This window comes from Pagrus pagrus (assembly GCF_965226575.1).
Source record: "Pagrus pagrus genome assembly, chromosome: 4".
Taxonomy (NCBI): domain Eukaryota; kingdom Metazoa; phylum Chordata; class Actinopteri; order Spariformes; family Sparidae; genus Pagrus; species Pagrus pagrus.
The window spans coordinates 5,165,782-5,187,492 of record NC_140188.1 but is presented as its reverse complement, the minus strand read 5'-3'; the positions used below and the strand labels follow the sequence as shown (position 1 = coordinate 5,187,492).

Sequence of the window (21,711 nt, the reverse complement as noted above, 5' to 3'; positions counted from 1 at the left end):
TATCCTTTAAGTTACTACTAATATTAGCTGCTGCTGCTCTGCAACATTAAAATCTTTCATCTGGCGGGAAACAAGGAGGCTTTTTATTGTGAAGCAGCCACAGAAAAACAACGTGTTTGTCACTGTGGTTGGCAGAGTTGTGAAAACGCTGCTATATACAGCTGTACTGTGGGATCTTATCTATGATGTTGAATGTTGGTAGGGATATGTAATTAGGTGAAATCACGGCGAGTAATGAATTAAAAAATGTTACATTACATTGTAAATAAACTGAGTGAGTGCTGACAGTGTGCAGGAAGTCGTCACTTTATTTCAAACCAGCGTCGTCATCCAACACCCTTTGGTTGACGCGTAGAAATTAAATCAATGCATTCACTTCACATTTTATTTCTCACACGAGCTCGTTTCCTTTACATTGCAGCTTGCGCGCCAATAGACGGCCTCAGAGGGAGTTAAGCTACAGTTCAGCAATAAACCTCATAATTGAATTAGGTGAATAACTGTCTGTGATGTCGGTTCAATATCTGGGACAAGTTAATGTTGTGATCCGAGCAGCACAGAAGCGCCAACAGCCTGCATTACTGGAGAGAGTCCAGAGGAGCCTATATGATCTGCATCTTCTGATATCACCAGAGACCATCCACCTCTGAGGATGAACACTAAAATATTCATAGAAGGAATTTCTGGTTATGATAAATCACATCCGGTTACTCCCGCAAATCAAAGTGATCCTGATCATATAGGATTACAGAAAAATATCAGATCTGGTTAAAATATTCACAATTTAGTCTAATTTTTAATGTCGGTGTGTGTTTGTCGGTCTGTCGGTCTGTCAGCGGTCCAGAGTGAGTTCGTGCTGGGAAACCAGGAATAATAAAATCCAACCTCCAGTCAGGCTCCTTTGTCACCTCTGATTCACTGGAGCATGAGAGTGGCAGAGATGACCAGAGGCAGGAGGAGGCCAGAAGACAGATGTCTGCTTCCTGAGGTGAGAGTCGCCCCATACTGGTCCAGGAGCTGCAGGGCCACGCCATTGGTCCAGCCGAAACCCAGCTACAGGGCAAAACAAGGCAAAACAACGGAGCACAGGGGATGTTTTTGTTTTTATTTAGCATTTTAGAAGGCAGCAAAACATGGTGATAAAAAAAAAGACTGATAAAAATACATGACAAAGGAAGACATGAAACAATTAGTTTATGCTGATGACAACGAGAACCAACAAGGTAGAAAATTACACAAAAAGGGAAGACAGATAATGACAAAGACGTGAGGAGCAGTGAGCGTATACTGTATGTGTGTGTGTGTGTGTGAGTATGCAAATGTGATAAAGCTAAGAAGCAGACGTGAGGCAGAAAGCAGTGACAGGGCCCAGCGTGAAATTAGAAAGACGTGTGTGACTATAAGCATATTAGTTTTACCATCAACACATGAAAGGAAATACCTGAACTTCATATTCTCCTCCACCGCCAGGTTTGCCATCTCCGTTCACATCGTACTGTCAGGAGGAGGAAAAGCACACACTCTGAGCCAGCTGTGTTATCACTGAGCAACACCGGGTCGGAAACACTGAGACTTCAGAAGATTCACCTTTTCAAACATGGCTTCGTACTTCGTGTACGCCAACCAGTTGGTCTTGATCCAACGCTGGGCCAAGTTGAGTGCTAGTTGTTTAGCGTCCTCTGAAGGCAGTTTGGATAAACCTGGAGATGCGAGAAGATTTCAATCATTACACAAACCAATGAAACTCTTTTTTAACATTAGGCTGCTCATACATATGAATAATATAAGGTAGGTTACATGTTTTAACCGTGTTGGTTCTGTACTCCAGCAGATTGGATGTAAATTAAACAGTGACTGAGTTTTAAGTGCTGCTGACGCTAAGTAAATGTGATGAAGTCGTCTTTCAGGTGGGACTGCTGGTTATACATCAAGCAGTAGGTGAGAGGTTGACCTGAAGTCATGCGAGGGGAAAATGCTTGCTGATGGTAAACAGCACTTAACAACCACTGCTGATGAAAATCTCTCTGATGTGACTCAGGCGAGGTAATTTTTTTGTTTTATTCGCGTTATGTTAAGTCTCATTCGCCGCCTTCCTTCCTCACTCTCTGACTCTCTCCTATAAGTTATGGCGACCAAATGAAACATTGAGTAAACGTTCTCAGGGTTTGAACATTGTTGGAAACGTTTGGGATGATGTAGACACACAACTAAACAAAATATATAATGATGGTCTACTAGTTTTTAGACATTTTGATACAGAAATGTTACATAATATGTCTTTAACTGATGACGCACTTGTCTTAAGGCGATGACATTTGAAAGCAGCACCCTCTAAGTACTGTTTACTACTACAATGTGGAAGGGTTGTTGGTCGCCAGGCTGCTTATCATCCTGGACTTTCAGGCTGTTGTTACAATCTTGTTTGGTGTCTACCACAAAACAGCGACAGGAAATCAAGATGGATCTGGAAGAGGGAGCTGCCATTCCTCCCTGAATGAAGACAAAGCCCATCTGACGTCACCGCAACCTGCTCGGAGGCGGTCCGGCACACTTTAACTTGGGTCATTTAAACTGGTAATGGAGACACAAATCAACAAGGCATGGTTTGACTCTGCAAATGGAAAAATCCTAATGGTTCCCTAGTCTGAGGAAAATTCAGCAGGACAGTGATCTTAATCATACAGACTCAGCAACGAAGGGGTTTTTAGGGCAGGAAATCAGTCACTCTCTGATCATGTGTCACACTTTCCAAAGACCTGACTAAAGGCAAAAATCCTTCAGAATAAGCAGGAAGTGAAGCTGGCTTCAGTGCAGCTCTGGCAGATCATCACCAGGGCAGATGCCAAGCGTCTGCTGATGTCTGTGGGTGGTTAGTTTGAAGTCGAATAATAATTACGATGACTTTATGTAACTATACCAATTACTTTCTGTCCCCTTTAACCTTTAAAAGGTATCCTGGGAGTTTTTCAGGTCGCACTACAGCGCAATGTTTTTGTGCCTGTGAATGATGTGATACATATTCGTGCCAGTAGAGAAGAAGACCGCTCGCAGGCAAATGTGGATGATGACAATAGCAGTTTAACACTTTTATCTTTGCAAATGTTGACTGAGAGAGGGAAATACATTCAGCGTGTTTGTTAGACCTCGAGGATACACCGTGCGTTTTCAGGTGAGAACTTTTGATTGTTTTCAAGGAAACTCCACAGGGCACCTCTAAAAGTGTGGACGTAAACAGCCTCAAATTAAACCTGAAGGTCATTTTTAACCTGCTTTTGTTTCGTTTCAAATCCATGTGGTGAGCGCTCCAGCAAACAAACAAAAAGAAAAGCACTGGCTGACTAACACTGTGCTTTTAAAGACATTGTTATGCAAAGACGACAGAGCACCACGTTGAACAATTGGGAATAATCAGTGAAGGGTTCAGGAAATTCTCACGATGGCAGATCAATGTATTGCCACCTACCGCTGATGAGCATGTGTTGCAGAGGAGGCCAGGCGTTGGGATAATCCCACTGCTGCCCAGAGTCGGTCAGCGACGTAGGAACACCATTAGGGAACCGGAGGGCACCGCTCCTCTGTACAGACATGACGAGCAAGAGCAACCACATGAGCATGCATGGATGAAACCAGTGTAGTGTGTGTCTGCCATCTGCTGGAGCGCATGAGCACAGTTCATGAAGCACGTGCAACATCCTCGTGGGCGGGGTTCAGATGGGGAAATAAAATGAGCAGTTTCTCCTCTTTGAACAAATGTCAGGAAGCACTTCAGCAAATTATTAAAGTCCAGCTGAAATCACATTTATTCATCCTGCTTTGTAGTCAAAAAATAAAGTCAAGGGGTTAATTTTTTTTGTGAAATTTCTTTGGGGAAGAATCAGAAATGCTCCTTTTCGTGAACGTTTCCACAGGAGATGTTCGTGTGGTGGTTCGTTCAGCAAGCAAAATTCTGCCTTTTGGTTCCAGATGCTTTTCTCAAAGGCCAACACAGGACAAGTGATTCACATACTGTCCATGTAGCATGTATTTTTTCTTGGTTTAGGACTCCCTGCCAAATATGTGCACAAGCTGTTTCACAGACCAGGGGAAACACTGCATGTATCCTGTGGCAGACCAAAAAATATCATTTCATTTCAGCTGGACTTTAAAGTCTAAACTGTCAGAGTGGAGCTGCGACAGAAGGGACGAGTCATACTGGGCAGCTGTGCTGGCATCGGTGAAAAAAAATCCTCTGCGCTCATTCAACCATGAATCCAGGTTAAAGGGTTCTTCCACACAAATGGCATCAATACAGTCACTTTATTACAATGTGTTGCAATATCACCTGTAATGTTTCAAATTTTTCACACCGTCATCAATTCTTGCTCTTTGAATACACTAAAAATATTCATTCTTTCACATGTATTTGTTAACTGAGACCGCAAAGAAGCCAGAATGTCCACCAACCTTCAGATACTGTACAGCTTTCTCTCCCATCTCAGGCTGAGAATAGCACTGCGCCCAAACAGGCGCCAGGTTAGAGGGGTAAAACTCAAAATGTTTGGAGTGCGTCACCAGGCTGTAGTCGAACCAAGCTCCCCTCTCAGCATCCCACAGCACAGACTCTATCGCCTGCAGTCTGCGGGCTGCAGCCTGGTCATACAGTGCAGCTGAGTCACCATCACCTGTCAGGAAACGGCACATCACGGTTACGTAACACCAGTTAGGAGCTAAAAGCAGCATGTAGACCAAAGTTAGTGCCAAGGTCAAAGGCTCTTTGTGTACTCACCCAGAATCCTGTGAAATGAAGCGAGAGTCTTCTCGCTGAGGCAGAGCAGAGCGTTGAGGTCAGCAGGCAGGATCTGGCTGGTGCGGGTCTCTCTCAGGGTGCCGTTGTTGTGGCCGTCACCATCTATATACCAGCGGGATGTGAAGTCCCAGCCCGACTCTGCTCCCGCTTTCAGATCCATCCACAGCTGCTCTTTACGCTCTGAGGGCAAGAAAAAAAAAAAACATGGACTCACGAGCAGAGCCGCAACAAATCAGTATCTAAAATGTGGTTGTTAGTCATGTTTGTCTTGTTTGCTGGGTTAAGAAAAAGTAAAATATGCAGCCTCTGAACAACATGTTTGTTTTCTTGTTTTGAGACAAAACATAAAATGTCTCTTCCAAGGAGGAAGAAATAACTTCATGTCCTTGACTATTTGTGATTAATAAAAATATATATTCTTACATAAAAACGGGAGAAATCTTCTGAAGTGAAATAAGAGGAAACATTCGGGTGGCAGGATGTTCAGCAGCTTTTCTTAAAAGTCGGATTGTTCAGCGGCGATGTGAAAGAATGAATGTGTTAACATTAAATATTCATTACAACATGGTGCAGAGGTATTTTCAGAGCAAATTTGTTTTGCACAGATGATCCTTGAATCCAGGGGAATGTATTCCACTTTCTACTTAGGAGCAATTATAAACTGCATTACGTTCGTATTTTCTCTCTCACTGTGTAAAATGACTCGAGCAGGAAATGTGCACAGACTCTCACCATCAGTGAGTCCTTCAGCTAACTCCAGATCATCTGTGTAGGATTCAGGCCTAGAAAGACATCATTAGTTTACATGAAGGCCTCCTACAATACCCACATAACTTAAAGGGACAATTCACCCCAAAATCAAAAACGCATATTTGTCCTCTTAACTGTAGAGCTATTTATCTATCTGGATTGTTTTGGTGCGAGTTGCCAGGTTTGGGAGATATCGGCAATAGAGACGTTTGCCTTCGCTCAAATATTGGACCTGGATGGCCGTTTCCTGTAGGAACTATTGTCTTTCTACTAAACTACGCCACATCACTGTGCAGAAGGACACGTGCATCTACTCATGGACAAGAGGCTTATTATTATTAGAACTACAGGTAAGAGGAAAAATATGTATTTTTAATCTGGGGAGAGTTGTTTCATAATAATTTGTTTTTATTATTCACTAGATTATTTCAGACATACCTGGGCAAGCCAGCCTGCACATGATACCGGTTCAGTACATGTAATGCTCCGTTTAGTAGCACAGCCACAGAACGGTTCTGCATCCAAAATCGGTACTCCTGCTCCAGACCCGGTAAAGCTGATCTACGACATGCAAAATTTGTACAGACAGCAGGGAGAAGTTGAGCGAGGTTTCATAGTCCACCAAACATTTCTGGAGCTTCCCAGCAAAACAGTGTTGTAGCATTCTCTGACATTGAATTGTTATATTTATAATTTTTTACATATAAAAAATCTTCATCTTCTTCAGTTGTTTAGGAGAATGCTGTAATGTTTTTTTTGTTGTAAAAGCCTCAAAATGTTTAGATTATGAAACTTCACCCGACTTTCAATTGTCCTGGGTGTGAGTGGATAATGACTGAATTCTCTTTAACATTAAATACAAACATCAGGGTGTCACTTTCTAATTAAGCATGTGAGGAAAAACACCAGAGGCTCAGAGAGACACCAGAACTGAGGTTTTGATGTGTAATGCGCCTTTTTTTCTGCTCTGGAGGAGACACGCAGCAGCTGAAGAATGATAATGTGTCTGGCAGGACATCAGCTCAGGCCTAAATATCACCTGAGGAAATCTTTATCCTTGGTTGCTTGATAGTAGCTCTCCACCATTAGAGTGAGGAATGGAGGCTGACTGCGCCTTTCATAGTAAATCCGCCCACCATTTGGAACGAAGCCATATCTGCAGGAGCGATAGGAAAAAATCTTTTATTCCACAAATCATGAAACCCCCCAAGAGCTCCACATCCAAAGTGTACAAGTTAGGTTTCTAAATGACTTATTCAAAATGAGCCGGCTGAACGACCTGCAGCAAGCTGGACTTTTTCTCTTTTAAACTGCTGCGAGAGATGAAAAGGTGCTCTGAGGCTCACCTGTTGACAAGGTAGAGGAAGTTTTGAATCATCCCATAGGCCGTGTCTGTCATCTCTGACAGCAGGAGCCCGTTGATGACCCAGTAGGAGTCCCTGTTGGGCACAGAGCGGCTCGCATCACTGTCTGCACACAGCGCCTAGGTGGGCTCTCAGCAGAGACCCCTGGCTGGGTCTCGCTGTGATCTCTTCTCGTTTAAACCTCGCTCAGCTCTGACACTCAGACAGCTGATAGACGGGCTTCATCACTCACCAATAGTAGAGTTCCCTGAAGCGCCCTCCTGGCACAACAACAGGATGTGGGGTGTATATCTGCGAGTAGAGCTCTGGGTGATCTTTAACACTGGCACGGATCTGCAGAAAATCGTTTTTTATTTCAAATGTTTGGACTCGGTATACATGCAACTAAAGATTATTTTTATTGTAGATAAATCTGAGTTATCATTCAATTAATCGTTTGGTCTATAAAATATCAGAAAATTGTGAATGATGACCTAATAATTTCCTAAAGCCCTCAAGGTTCACATATTAACATTACTTCTTTTGTCTAACCAACAGAACAAAACCCATAGACGATCGATTTACTGTCAGTGGAGACAAAGACAACTGTCAAAAAATTGACAGATAAGCTGAAAACTGAAATTGCAGGACAATGGACTCTGACATGCCGCAAAAACTGCTCAGAAATGGCCCGAGGAACATGAAAAAGAGCTCAAGGTGTCGACCTGGCCACCAAATTCCCCAGATCCCAATCCGATCCATGAAGGCCCCACTGTGGAGGCATGAACACCGGACCTCTGGGGGTGTCACTTGGGTTTCTTTCTCTTTCAGGGCGTTGGTGGTGGATCCTTTGAGTCCTGTGGGTTGTGAGGTGGAGCCTCCATGGATTGGACTTCCAATGGAAGCTTAATTGGACTGAGATCTGGGGAATTTGGAGGCCAGGTCGACACTTTGTGATCTTTGTCACGTTCCTCGGGCCATTCCTAAGAAGTTTTCATGGTCCTGCGTGGGGGGGCTACTGCTATCAGGGAGTGCCATTGTCATGATGGGTCGAACTTGGTCTCCAATGTTGTTTGAGTGGGTGGGTGTGATCAAGACCCAAAGTTTCCACAACATCGCATTATAACCAGATGATCAATGTTGATCACTTCACCTATTAGTCCTTTAAATGTTGTGGCTGACTGATCGTTTGAGATTCGCTCGTTATCGTCACCTTTCTGCCGAGAGACTTCCACAGTTGATGGATCTTCTCAGCCCAGTTACGTAGCTCTTGGTCTGCTATTCGTCCGAGGAACTTCGGCCTGGAAAGAAAAATCCACTCTGGTCAACCAAGCACAATAAAAAGATTAGAGTAATGATTAGAGTACAAGCCCTCGGATTGGATCTCACTTGTCATGCCAGTCTGGTGGCGTCCACGACTCAAACTCTGTCCCTGGTTTCTCAAAGTACGTAGTGAGGAACTCCTGCAGTTCACCAGGCGGGACAGTCATGTTCGGATGTCCCTGTGAAAGGTTACGAAAAGCCGACAAAACAACATCTGCAGGAAAAAACAGAAGGAGCAAAAAATAAAGTGGAGCCACACACTGGACTCATGAATAAAACAAAATATATAACAACTTTCTACTTACCAGGAGTTTCCCTCAGCTTCATGTCAACAAAGTACTTATCATCATTGAATAGTTTAGCTTCCTGGACCTGATGTAAGATGGGCCCAGTGCAGTAGATTTCACTGAAATTAATTTATAGTTGTGAATTATTAAACAGATATCATAAAAGGCTATGCTTGTATTAAAACACCACGTTACAGAGTCCCACAAGGAAGCAATAAAACCATAACAATCAGTAAAAATAAGCAGGTGAGGGCAAAGGTCTGCCGACGGCTTCATACACGGTATTAAGGAGAAAAAAAGACACATTATTGGAAATGTATGTTTGCCAGCCGCAGTTGATGGATTCAGCACTTTTTTTTTCTTCCAGGGTGTCCAGCAGCAGCAGAACGCAGATTTTATCCTACTAACATTTTGTTAAAACAGGAATGAAAACAGCTCAAAGCTGCTTCAACAGAAAACAAAGTAGGAAAGTCTATAAAACAAGACAGAAAATCAGTCATTTAGCAAAAAGGAGGCATTAGTTTAAACTACACATCAATTACTTTTGGTAGTAAATTTAAATTGAAAAGGTTTAGAGATTTAGTTTTGTCACAGGTGCCTGGAGACATGTTTTGATTAACTGGTCGGTTTTACAGCCAAAAATTAAGAACTTTCACTTTCTCTTCTACACAAAAAAAAAGTTTAAGGAAAAACCCTTTGAGGCACGTTTCTCACCTGTCACATGGTGGAGGAAAAACACTCTTTACACAGGCCAGAAGAGCCACTGATGAAAAGCAGAACACCGTGAAGTTATGCATCTTGAGCTATGAACTGAAGTGACACCAGAGTATGAGTAAGGCTGTGGTCTGAGAACTGCCTCCAGGTCAGAGTTTATATTAAGACATGACGCGAACACAACACAGCAACATACTGACACCTAGCTTCCACTGAGCTGAGCAACAGGACACTGCAGTGTGGTGAAGGAAAAGAAAAGCTTCAGACACAAAAATAAATTTCAGTGAGCTTTATTTCAACAAAACTTTCAAATTGTATCCAATAATATTGATGACATCCTTTTAAACTCAAGTCCAGCGTAAAATTAGCTTCACTGAAAAATCTGCCAATTAAATAACGACCAATTTGTTCATCAAATAAAATTAAAAAATGAACTCAGGCTTTAAATTCTTCACTTAAATTTGGAGACTTTTTAAATAATGTGTACTCCACATGAACATTTCCATTTGAAAGAAAAATTCCAAATTTAAGGGCAACTTTTTCAAACCTTTTTTTTTTGTACCCGTTACCAATCACTTTGGATCTTTAGATCATGTCATCCTGTTTCTTTAACGCCCGAAGGCTCCTCCCCGTGTTTTTTTTAAACTGATGCATCCGTCTTGAGAGAAATCCATAACGGACTCCTCTCACATCCTCCTCGACAGACGAGTGATAGGACGGCCAAATCGTACACAAAAGCTGTGTTATCATAAATGTGTCAGCGCTGTCGAGGGAGGATGAACATGTGCATCAGGGCAGCAAGAGCACTAATTTAACCACCCCACAAATTTAAAAAGACCTTAAAGAATGAGACAATTTTGTTCAACAAACTATCCAATTAGTGACCCGATCTGGGGCAAGATGCTCTTGTCTCAGTCTTTAAGGTTCTCAAAATGGCAGCCACTGGCAGTAAAGCAGCATCCCATCAAACGTAGCGACGCACTGAATCTTGTAGGAACGTTGATTAATCCTTGAAAACATTCGCTGTGGCCATTACTGCCAGTGGGCTGACAAGAAGCAGACAGCTGCCAAGTGTCTGCACGGTTAGATCCCTGTTCAATCAGCTAATGCTTTATTTAATTTGGATATTTTTAACAAATACAACCCCTCCCACCCCCCAAACAATGAGCCAAATTAGATGTGCAAGTATTTAGGGGACAACAATAGAGCTGAGTGAACAGGGATCTCAGTCCTAACCAATGAGAAATAAAATGGTTCTCTTAAACTGATCAATATCGTCACACGGTTTTCTTTAAAAAGAGCTTAAATTAAATGTGCAATAACAATTCTCATTGATTAGAACAGTCAGAGAGCATCTCACCATAACAAAGGGAACCTCATTTGCAAAAAGGTTTGAGCTGAACAAACAAGTGTTCAGAAACCTTGATGCACAACGGGGTTTTAGCAAATTGCATAAAAATGCAAAAAAGTAACCCAAACCCAAAATAACAAAGCAATAAACGGGCAGAGAAAGAAGCCAAACCTCAGCAGTCTGGGTGCCCCGTCTCTTTTTTTTTTTAAACAAGCAGTCTGACTAATAGTCATTTTGTAATCCTTCATGCCCATTCCCCCTCCAAGCCAAATTTTTTTTAAATGAATATTCTGCGCCACCATACACTTCTTTTTCATTTGGGCATCATGAGTGTACAAAAAGCAGTGCAGTCAGTGTTATTGCATGAACCCATCTCTCTGTGTGTTAAGTGCAGCCCAACCTGCTCAGGTTGTTTCAAGTGAGGCATCTTTTATTAGCGGCTCTTAGTAATGCCGGCTAACTTGCAATGCACAGAGAATGAATTCCTGCTACATTTTAGGTCAGATGGTTAGTTTTGATGCATTCGGCCGACATTCTTCAAAAAAGGGGGAAAATAAATCCACAGCTTCCTCAACATTTGTGAACTAACGTAGCTGTGCTTAAAGAGCACGCAGATCAACGTAACAGCTAACCTCCCCCGGAAAAACAAATCCTCTGCCAATTCAGCTGCACTGCAGCGAGTAGTACTACTACATGATAGAATATTATTTTCTCTTCCGACAACAACACTCACTGTAACTGGAGATCTTTGAGTGTGTCTCAAGAGTCAATTTCACAAGTTAAGGCTGGTGACAACAAAGAATTCATGACTCCAATGCACAAGCTTAACAAAGCCATCTGTCTAGACTGAACACTTGTTAACACTGGTAGCACGAGAACACGGGCAACAATTTAAACAATATCGTTTAAGTGCAGCTTTGAAGAATTGCACTCGCCATCAAAATTTGGAGGGGCTAAAAGATTATCAGTGATGAACTCTGCCTCCAAAAACATTTCATGCACAAAGTCATTCAAATGTTTCAGATTCTAATAAATTCTGCAATTTCTAAAATTATAAATAAATTCACAGGCCAATATTGCAGATCAAACAAACTGGCAATTAAGGAAACAATCTCCAGTGCTAACAAGAGAAGGGGGGAAAAAGCTTTTCAGTTTGTCAGCCAGCCTTTTGAACTTGTTTAAAACAATCTTAAAATGAAGGTATATACACAAGGTGTCGGGTGCAGCCCACATGTTGGCTGCACGTCTCGCAGAATTAAGTATGGCCATCCATAGGAAAGTGAAACACAGGACATAAAAAGGAAAGAAAAAAAAAAAGCGTTCCCTACAATTAAACTCCACCGAAACAGGAATCCTCATGACTCATGGTGTTGACAGGCTGCTTATTCATTTTTAGTGTTTTGATGCTGAAGACAGAGGAAAGGGTCTGGGTCTTTTAGAAGCACACGCTTCTTCACAAGTAACTGGACAGTCTGGCTGTCTCTTGGAAAAAATCCAGCATCTCTGTCCATGGATGTCCAAGTTTGTCCTCATTTGTCAGCCAGACAGAAGTGCAGCTAAGCCAGCAACAGGATCATTCAGACCAGCCTCCCCTCTTAATGATCTCCATTCCTTGCAAACGGATGACCAAACCAAAAACAGTTATGAATTCACCTATGTGGTCGGACATTAAATTAGTGAGACAAATTTTCAATTAGGTGAACGTGAGTGTGTGTGGTATGAAGTGAGCAAGATGGCGGATAATGACGGGTTATTACTTTAGAACGAGTTGAACTGCTTGTTAAGGCACTTGATACAAATTGGTTAAAACTTCCAAAATAAAACGTGTAGAATGGAGGGTGTCATGTAGCGGTCTGTCGGTGCTGGCTTCGTGTCACCGGTGGATATGAATCGTCACGATGTGCATTGATATATTCTCAACTTGGTCCCATGCTTTCCTCCGGGTGCTTATGTCTTCAGGGTGTGGTGGTGCAGCACAGCGCCCCAATGAAAGGGCAAATGAGTTCTTCCAAAACGCGTCCATCAAAATACACATTCCTTACGGTGGCATCCAAAAAAGGAAGACAAACTGTACATTAAAAAAAAAAGAAAAGTAAAAGAAAAAACTCCAAGACGGGGGGGATGAAAAAAGGTACAAAGGGGAAGGGAGGATGGACTGATCTGTGGAGAGAAGAGGGAAACTAAATTAGACCAGATTGCATTCAAGTAAATATGTAATTTAAGTGCATGAAAATATTTACACTGAAAAATAAAAAGAAGGAAAGCGTCCTTGAATTCTCTCGAAAAAGTAAGCACTTGGATCTGTATGTGTACTTACTGGCTCATGGCTTGACTTCTTCACCACTCTCGCTGTGGTACTCTGCCACATATAAGCTCTTGTCAATGATGCCAGGGATGGGCTTGATCTCTGTTCCAAGCTGCTCCTCGATCCCTTTCAGGTTGAAGCGATCATCGTAAGTGATGAGGTTGATGGCGAGACCCAAGTGTCCAAACCGGCCTGGATTATAAGAACATGGTTTAAAATTATTGTTTTGTCCTAAAAATAAAATCTTCGCAAAAGAAGCTGCACAGCTGAAAAGCAACAATCAATACAGGCTCTTACCAGATCTACCAATGCGATGAAGGTATGTTTCTCCCAGCTTGGGAAAGTCGAAATTGATCACAACATTCACAGCTTGAATGTCAATTCCTCTCGTAAAGAGGTCTAAAGGAAACAAAGCAGGAATTCAAAAGAAAGACCAACACCAAGATATTATACATCTGGACCCAAATGTTAATTATCTGAAAAATAACAACTAGCAGTAGTTTATTACATCCCAGTCCCTCAAACTGAATCTCAACAATGTAAACAACAGCTGTTTGCCTCCACCATAAAAGCAGTAAACGTGGACACACCTGCAGATCAAGTCTAACCAACAAGCTGTGTGCATACGTGTCACAATGAGTCTCACTGTCTTTAGACTCTCACCAACATGTCATTGTAGCAAACGTTCCGTTTACCAAATCCAATGTCAACAGTAAACTCTAAACAAACCTGTTTTGTGTTATCCCACGGGCAACATGAGCTCACTGTGGTCCGGCTCCGTCACCCCATTTGGCTTTAATCAGCGAGCTCAGGCTGACTAGATAAACTTATCATAGTGCTATATTGTTCCATGAGCCGGTATGCAATTCCAGTTTATGGCTATGTGGCAACCAGATATTGAATAAATCTCCCTACGTGGCCTGAAGCCTGAAAAGCAAACCATCCTATGTGCATGTCCTCCTACAACCCCTCTGATAGCCTTTAGTCTTTTCGCTCTGTGCAGTTTTGTTTATGTAGGCACATATGTCAAAGTAAGGAGCGGCCTTGCTCTGTATTTGTAGACGTATTGCATAGAGTAGAGACAATGACTGGCCACTTGAGGGACTTCGGCTTCTCACACAGGATGAGCTGTACACACTGCTGTGTGTATAGCTCATGACACCATGAGCTCAGCTCAGAGCTGAGATGTCAACATATAACTTTTAAACAAGAACAAAAATTTATGCAAAAAATGAGCCTTTAAACACATATTAAACTACAGAAATATCACATCTCAGGCAACTCAGACACTTAGTGTCCAAGGATCTAGGTCAACTGTAATTTGATTGGACATGCCCTGAAAAGTCAGAAGCAAACAGGGTTGATATTTCATCTATAAGCTCTGTGGTGAAGTTTTCAAATCTCAGCAGTGGGCACTGAAAACCTCTACATGGAAAATATGACGGCTGTTGGTGATGTGTCATCAGCCTCGCAATAGCTTCAGGTTGCAACAAAACAGCTTTTAGAGTATTTCACAATTCTACAATGCAGCAGATGTGCACACTTGTCTCCACCACTTACCAGTGCAGACAAGATTCCTGCAGAGGCCGTTTCTGAAGTCGTGGAACACGCGGTTACGATGCTCCTGGAGGGCAGAAAAGCGACAAATGCATTAAGGTGCCACATTCACTCACAGGCAGACATCTACTTCACAGAAAGATTATATACAGCAACATGTCAGTTCACCCTGATAGAGTAAGACATTTACATGTGGAAAAACAATGTGTATAAGCTTCTCTTCTTGTTCATACTTTATACTACATTAAGTATAAGCTAAGCCACAAAACTAGGCTGTAATATAAATATATTTCATGTATTCAAAGTAACCTGTAACAATCACTAACAAATAACAAGGCACCTCTGTGACCGGACCACATGCAGTTTCTCATCGAGAAAAAAAAAAAACTGGCAGTGGTCGCAACACTCCAGAAATAGAGCACTGGTGTGAACTATAGCAGCAGATCAAGTACGGACACATTCCAGTCTACACAATGCACCACTTTAATGCACAACAGAAAGTAATAGTAGCTGCTTTTCTGGCATGCATCTATAGCAACCAGTGTATTTTCGTCTTAAAGTTGGTATTTCTGGAGGCAGTACTTTGAGCTGACCTGTCTCATCTTGGCATGAATGTAGAAACATGAATAACCAAGCTGGGAGATCTTCTTGGCAAGGAGCTCCACTCTCTGAGAGGAGTTGCAGAAGATTATAGACTGGTTTATCTGGAGCTGGAAAAAAGAACAGACAGCAGTGAATACTGGTGAAACCAATGCTTCAGTTGTGAGTTGCCAGACATTTGTGTTGGGTGTCCAGTGTTGAAGCATCTGATGTAGTCAAATTGGCCCTTTACACGGCTGTTTTCATGACACAACAGAAGTTATTTAAAAACAGTATCATTAAGGGCAGAGAGGCTACACTTACCCTGGAGAACAAGGTGTTAAGGCAATGGACCTTTTGCCTTTCAGTTACATAAGCGTAATACTGAGTCACACCCTTCAGCGTTAGTTCCTCCATCAGGTTGATCTCATAGGGTTTCTGCAAGTGCGCGCTCTATAAAGCAGGTGGAGACGTGAGCGGTTATAATCAGGTTGTGTTTTTTTAGCTGATAAATGATTAAACAAGTACTTAAAACAAATGAGAAAAATGTACCATAAACTTCTGCACGCTGAGAGGGAAGGTAGCAGAATAAAGCAGAATCTGCCTCTGTTTGGCCAGAAAGCCCAGTATCTCCTCCATCATCACCACAAAGTCCTGAGACAGGAGTTTGTCAGCCTGTTGAGCAGAAGGAGAGACACATTAAGAGCCGTCTCAATCAAATTCAATTATTAAAACCAAACAATGTGGGACCAACAGAATGAAAATAAACTATTTAACTTACTTCATCCAGAACGATCATCTGCACTTGATTGACTTTGGCCACTCCTTTTTTGATGAGGTCTAAAATCCTCCCAGGAGTGGCAATGACCACATGTACTGTTAAACAAAACAAGCCCTCAGTTGAAAGGGTACACAGGATTTGCAGTACAGGATGGCAGTGTTATTACTTGGATCATGGCTATCATAATTGGCAAGAGCCACCCATGACTGCAGTATAGAGAGCTGTATCCAGTACTTCAGGAGAAATTATTTGGCAGTATCACTCAGCCACAGAGCATGTGTTTCAATTGGCTGCCATGTTTCAATCATCGACACCACTTGCCTGCCAATAATTTAGCAGTACAACCACCAGAGGTATTAAAAAAAAAAACTGTCATCAGGACACATTTCCTGATACTCCATAGAAACAACAGTGTGGTTAGTAATTACAACCTGAACAACAAATACCTCACAATGTGCTCATGTGATGATGCCATTAAGTTATAAATAGATTGCCTTTTGAAAGAGTAGAGTGCCAATATCCCACCAAAGAGGACAGTATGTGACTCAGATAATGAGAGGGCTCGGAGAACTTTCTGGACTGCAGACAAAACAAATGAGCCAACATCCGCCATCATTAGTCCCCTTCTGTCTCTCACCTCGCAGCCACTTAAGATCCTTTCTTGGCATAACTGTATTTTGATTTGGGGATATTTTCATGTCAACATTTAAGAGGAACCATTTACCTGTTTCATCAAGTCTCATGATGTCATCACGTAGGTTGGTTCCACCTGTGGTTGCCATGACCTTCACTCCACCCATGTGTTTGCTGACCTGGATACATATTTGGCTTACTTGGAGAGCCAGTTCTCTGGTGGGCACTATGACCAAAGCTAGACAAACAGAAACATTTTATAAACTTGAGCCAGCTTTGTCTCTTGAAATATAAACCAAGCTTTCAGAAACACCAGAGGATGATTCACACAGAATGTTACAGACCTCGATTAGCGGTGCTTTTATTATGTCTAACATACAAGGCCAACAGAAAGTCCTTTTACATTTCATCATGTTCAATTACTCTCTTACACAAATGGCTGTGAATGATCAGCAGTGGTACATGTACTGATTTTATTCCCATTCTGTCTTTACTTTTTTTCCATTTTAAAACAGTCCACAGTTTGTATTCCCATCCTCCTGATGAATGACACTGATGGAGATAAAGAGAGAGACTGGTGTCAACTGTTGCAGGAAAACCTTCTCACCTTGTATGCAGTCCTTCTTCAGGTCAATGCGTTCAAGTAAGGGAATGAGGTAGGCTCCACTCTTTCCCGTGCCGTTCTTGGCTCTTGCCAAGATATCCCTTCCTGACAGTGCAATGGGAATGCTTTCCTCCTGAGGAAACCAGTAACAACAGATTAATACTACATTTTATGGATGGGTCAGTCACACTCTCACAATATTTTTGAAAATACAATTCAACTGTTTGGTCACTCAGTTACATGAAGAGAGACTGGATGGAAAGCAAAATATATTTTTTTTAGACCTGCTTCACTGGTGCATGAACACCCTTTTCAGACCATTTAATCTGATGATGGCACTGGAGGTAAAGTCGGTGTCACAACAGTGATTATAATTCTTCCTCTGGGGACCACAAATGTATGTAATTAATTTCATGGCACTCAATCCAATAGTTGTTGATATATTACAATATATAGTCTAGCAGCCATTACTGTCTAAACAATTTGGTGCAGTTTCATTAAAGAGATAATTCATGGAAAAAATGAAAATTTTGACCAACAGGAAGAAAAGTCAGGGGATCACCAAAGTTATAATTTATCCTCTGAATGTCTGTACAAAATTTAAGGTCAATCAACAAATAGTTGTCAAGATATTTAAGCACTTTGGACGGACTAGCCAACAAATGTTGCCCTGCCAGGCTAAAAATAGTCCAGTGTAACGGCTCATTTTCTTACTGCATCACCCGAGTGAGACAAAACCCCAAATCATATCTTAAACAGAAACCCCACATTAGGATCAACCATGAACTAGATGCTGAAACTACAATTCCACCATATGAACTCTGTATTTTTATGTTTTAATGAGACTTTAGAGTCATTTAATAAGAGAGTCAGCGTGGGGCCAGTTTACTGACAGTCCAAAAGGGATTAGACTGCAATTATGTTGATTGGTTAATAAGGTAGTACTTTATATCATTTCATTATAAAATACAACCAACATCTTTCTTGTACAGCTGGCAGAAGGGCTCAAATCTGAGCAGTGTCTGGATGTACCTGAATTGGAGATGGCTTTTCCCAGCCCATCTCGAAGATTCCCATGAGCAGCTCCCTCTTTAGGCAATAATCTTCAAACTCGTTGCCTTTAGTTGCAGTCACATCCTGTAATGACCATTAAATATATAAATTAGCATTTGGTTCACAAGATGTAGAGAAATCATCCATTAAAACAAATTAAATTATAGACTAAAGTGGTCAGGAATAAAAAAATCTATTGAAAGTGCCTTTTTCCCCCACAAACTAAATGACAACTGTCATCTCAAATTAGAAATAAAGTATTTCTGAAATCAAATTCTGTCACCATCTTATAGCTTTAGTAGGAGCAATGATAACTCCACATAGGACATCTGCATCAGATCAAAACTAACATTTGTACTACCACCTTTAAAATGGTACAGTGGCTTTCTTATGACTATGTTTATACTTTATAAAGGACTACATCACAAGTTAAGCATCCAAGATCATAGTGCAGAACGCTTTCTAAGGCATAACAGTAAATATACAGATACCACTTCACAGTTAACTATGCATATATATTGCAAGGTATTTGTTTTAGATAAAAACAAAAAGGCATGCATTTTATCATTCAGCACCTTCATTATGGTGACAGAATACACGATCAACTCCTACTCTTCATATAAAACAGTCCATAATTAAGCTTAGCTGGATTTGCTAGTATTGGGTGAAGGTCAGCAGTATGACAGTAGTCACTGGGGCAACACTGGCTTCACATTGTGAAGAAAATCTTCTTGAACAGTTTCAAAATAAAATCAGTAACAGTGACATCACATTTACAAGCATCCACAGCTTCTACCTCCTTTTCCTGCACAGTAAAAGGAGAACTGTTGTACTAACCGAAGTTTTCATCCTCATGTCTTTTGGGGGCAATTTTAAATTTTTCTTCCAGTCATCTCCAGGCCTGCGGAGGGTAACGTTCTTGTAAGTAACGAGCATGACAAAGCAATATTTTTTTTTTTTTAGAAAAAGTCCAAATTCTTCAAATGACTTACTTGATGACAGCGTTAGTTGTTGGGGCCGGCTGGGAGTTACCATTGTTGATTGCACCTTTTATCTGGTTAAGCTGCTGTTGTTGAGGGCCTCCACCTCCACCTCCTCCTCCACCACCTGGTGTCCCAGCAGGCTTCACCGAGCCCCTGAGCTGTCCATTCTGGTTTGACAAGCCCAAAATCACTGGGTTCTCTGTCCTGACGGTACTCATCTTTACTTAGCTCGACTTTTCTGTTCCAATAAGCAATGAAACCTCTAATAGTCTCTTGTGAATCCACTCTGCTGGGACCACTTCAAACTTAAAGATTGTCGTTCCCTCTTGAGACTTATTTAATAATAATTATCCAAATATAAATTGTTCAAATCTTCTCTCAGCAGGTTCCTCAGCAGTCGTGTTGATTCTGGGACATCAAACAAATTCCTCTTATCAATTTAAACTTATGAGCATCGATTTCTTGTGTAAATTAGGGCTGATCATAGATGTTTTGTACCATTGCTATCTGTAATACTATTCACCAGGAGGGCTTAGCTAGCTTTCAAGTACTGGCCGACTGGTTAGCTAGCCATCTTGTGTAGCACAACTGAGCCGCTGCGTCCTTCCACAGTCTCCAACCCTGAAACAAAACGAGACGCAGTGTTAGGAACAGCATCCCTGAAGAGAAATAACACATTACAATTACCTGCTTCTGTGTGGCAGAGGGCAACATTTTGTACTGGGCTGGCAGTGAGACCCGCTAAGTCAATATTTAACGAGCTGTCAGTAGACAGCTGGCCTGGCGTCAGAAGTTAGCCGACACAGCGGTGGTGGTAATGTTATTTCGTGTTAACCCTTGCTAACGATGTAGAAACAGCTTTGACGCACGGACAGTCGAGCTCATCAGTGTTTGAACCCTAAACTTACCTCCGACGGTGATGTCAGAGGAGTCTAGTGGGTAAATACTTCAATACCTGACTGCCCAGGGGCATTTTCTCTCCGTTAAATCAAACCAACTACAGATGAACTAACCGCTAACCCTGCTGCTAGCCACCGACATCTGGCTAACTAGCATATGAAGCTTTAGCGTCATGCTAATATTGTGGCGTTTCGCTAATCACCGTTACGACACTTGATTCAAAAACAGTTGAATCCAGTCGTTATGTTATAACGACAGTGAAAATAATGACTGACACCTTTTCCAAGCTAACACACAAAACTGGACATCCACAATCAACGACTATTAGCCTGCGCTAGCTCAGTCGTAGCAACTGCCGTGCTAGGTCAGCTAGGCAGCTAAGACAAACCGGCTAGCGATGGCGAAATAACAGTTAACGTTGATTGTAAAAATCACCACGAAGCACAATCATATCTTGCTAAGCACTGCCTAAAGCATACATCGTTTGGACGTACACGCATTTACCTTGAATACCTGAAATAACCGGTTCTGTATGCGGTGTTTGTAAAGGTGTAGCTGACTACGAGAGAGTCTTGTCAACCAACCGTCCAAGATGGCTTCCACTCGTATTTGAGCCCGCCCCCATCCGACTGATCAGCTGATTTCATTTCAAATCAAGGATTTACCTTCAGGGTGTCCCAGCTAAATCATACTTTCACACTATTTTAAGGTTATACTTATCCACTCCACTGCATCATCTATCAAGCCTGAGTGTTTGTTGGTGTTTCTCTGACATTCATCTACTTTCTAAACATGAGTCTGCTGCCCTGCTCAGGATCAATGCTACATGTGTGCTCTGCAAACATCTAATACAATAATATCAATGTCACTGGGTGTCATCACTGGCAACACTACCTGTGTGTATGTGTGTGTATGTGTGTGTGTGTGTGTGTGTGTGTGTGTGTGTGTGTGTGTGTGGAGGGGCAGCTGTCACCTGCCCTGGGTCAAAGCACAGTACTTCCACATTCACACAAACAGATCTGTGCATGCTCCTCCATTTTTCTCTTTCTTCTCAAACTACAGTTTATAAATGTGAAGAGATGAAGGTGATGGAAACAGGCCCACAGGAAGCTGCCCACACATGTGCAGCCCCCACATCTGCAGCCCCACCCCGACCCTGAGGTGATGAAGACATGTTGTCTCTGTCCCTGTTGCTCATTTTCTATTAGTAGTTTCTATTATTATTTATTTTAATAATTATTTAGAAAATTTAGATTTAACAGCTGAGAAGCTCTGGGGTTTTGCTCAAGTAGCTTTCTCCACCTGAGTTTATCCATCGTAGGCCTTCTGGATACTCCCCGAGCCCCTTTCTCTCTCCACTGCCCCACAAGTATCTCCAATATATCTTAGTTGAATTATCAATAAACTTCATGTTTACCTTGTTATTGTGATAAATATCGCAATCAGAACACAGAACTGACACCAGTGATGTAACTGGATCTGGATCTTGATGTCATATTCAGATAATATTTGTAAGGGCGTGTGGTGGGTATAAATACAATAAATAAAATAAATAAAATAAATCTGACCACCTCAGTGTAATGGTCTCCTGCTGGTATTGGTATTGATGGTAAGATTTGCATTACTGCTCGTGCGCTTGCATCCTCACTATAGAAAGCCTGATATAGGACATTTTGCCTGTTTTGACTTTGTGTGTCAACCAAAAACTCACACCCAGCAAAGAAATCACCAAAGCAAATATAGAAGAAGCAGCACAAACAGG

The 21,711-nt window shown here is 41.8% G+C and overlaps 2 protein-coding genes across 4 annotated transcripts; both read right to left on the bottom strand.

Moving 5' to 3' along the window:
* Positions 1 to 290: 290 nt before the first annotated feature.
* treh (trehalase (brush-border membrane glycoprotein)) lies at positions 291 to 9,371 on the bottom strand. Its single transcript, XM_084351025.1, has 15 exons — positions 9,204 to 9,371; positions 8,508 to 8,608; positions 8,269 to 8,416; positions 8,093 to 8,180; positions 7,133 to 7,233; positions 6,883 to 6,975; positions 6,576 to 6,692; positions 5,975 to 6,097; positions 5,519 to 5,568; positions 4,766 to 4,966; positions 4,444 to 4,661; positions 3,464 to 3,575; positions 1,588 to 1,700; positions 1,442 to 1,495; positions 291 to 1,053 (listed from the first exon to the last, which is right to left on the bottom strand). Exons 1-15 carry the CDS (start codon positions 9,284 to 9,286, stop codon positions 916 to 918), a joined length of 1,740 nt encoding a protein of 579 aa, XP_084207151.1. The 5' UTR covers positions 9,287 to 9,371; the 3' UTR covers positions 291 to 915.
* Positions 9,372 to 9,477: 106 nt separating this feature from the next.
* Positions 9,478 to 20,555, bottom strand: ddx6 (DEAD (Asp-Glu-Ala-Asp) box helicase 6). 3 transcript variants are annotated; one of them, XM_084350088.1, is made up of 14 exons: positions 20,534 to 20,555; positions 19,059 to 19,670; positions 18,904 to 18,967; positions 18,046 to 18,150; positions 17,017 to 17,146; positions 16,501 to 16,647; positions 15,777 to 15,871; positions 15,548 to 15,670; positions 15,320 to 15,448; positions 15,010 to 15,126; positions 14,420 to 14,483; positions 13,157 to 13,258; positions 12,872 to 13,051; positions 9,478 to 12,714 (listed from the first exon to the last, which is right to left on the bottom strand). In XM_084350088.1, the coding sequence occupies exons 2-13, from the start codon at positions 19,265 to 19,267 to the stop codon at positions 12,876 to 12,878; spliced, it is 1,461 nt and encodes a 486-aa protein (XP_084206214.1). In that variant the 5' UTR covers positions 19,268 to 19,670; positions 20,534 to 20,555; the 3' UTR covers positions 9,478 to 12,714; positions 12,872 to 12,875. The 3 variants fall into 3 exon arrangements, with proteins under 3 accessions (XP_084206214.1, XP_084206212.1, XP_084206213.1); XM_084350086.1 differs by having other exon boundaries at positions 20,454 to 20,546; XM_084350087.1 differs by lacking the exon at positions 20,534 to 20,555 and adding an exon at positions 20,463 to 20,519.
* Between the last annotated feature and the right edge of the window lie 1,156 nt (positions 20,556 to 21,711).

Coding starts and splice junctions, on each gene's coding strand:
- treh (XM_084351025.1), bottom strand. CDS start 9,286: ATGCATAACTTCACGGTGTTCTGCTTTTCATCAGTGGCTCTTCTGGCC. Junction 5,569..5,974: donor GTGCAGGCTGGCTTGCCCAG/GTATGTCTGAAA, acceptor ATGTCTTTCTAG/GCCTGAATCCTACACAGATG. Junction 4,662..4,765: donor TTCATTTCACAGGATTCTGG/GTGAGTACACAA, acceptor GTTTCCTGACAG/GTGATGGTGACTCAGCTGCA.
- ddx6 (XM_084350088.1), bottom strand. CDS start 19,267: ATGAGTACCGTCAGGACAGAGAACCCAGTGATTTTGGGCTTGTCAAAC. Junction 15,872..16,500: donor CATGAGACTTGATGAAACAG/GTAAATGGTTCC, acceptor TTTGTTTAACAG/TACATGTGGTCATTGCCACT. Junction 15,449..15,547: donor TCAGCGTGCAGAAGTTTATG/GTACATTTTTCT, acceptor CCTGCTTTATAG/AGCGCGCACTTGCAGAAACC.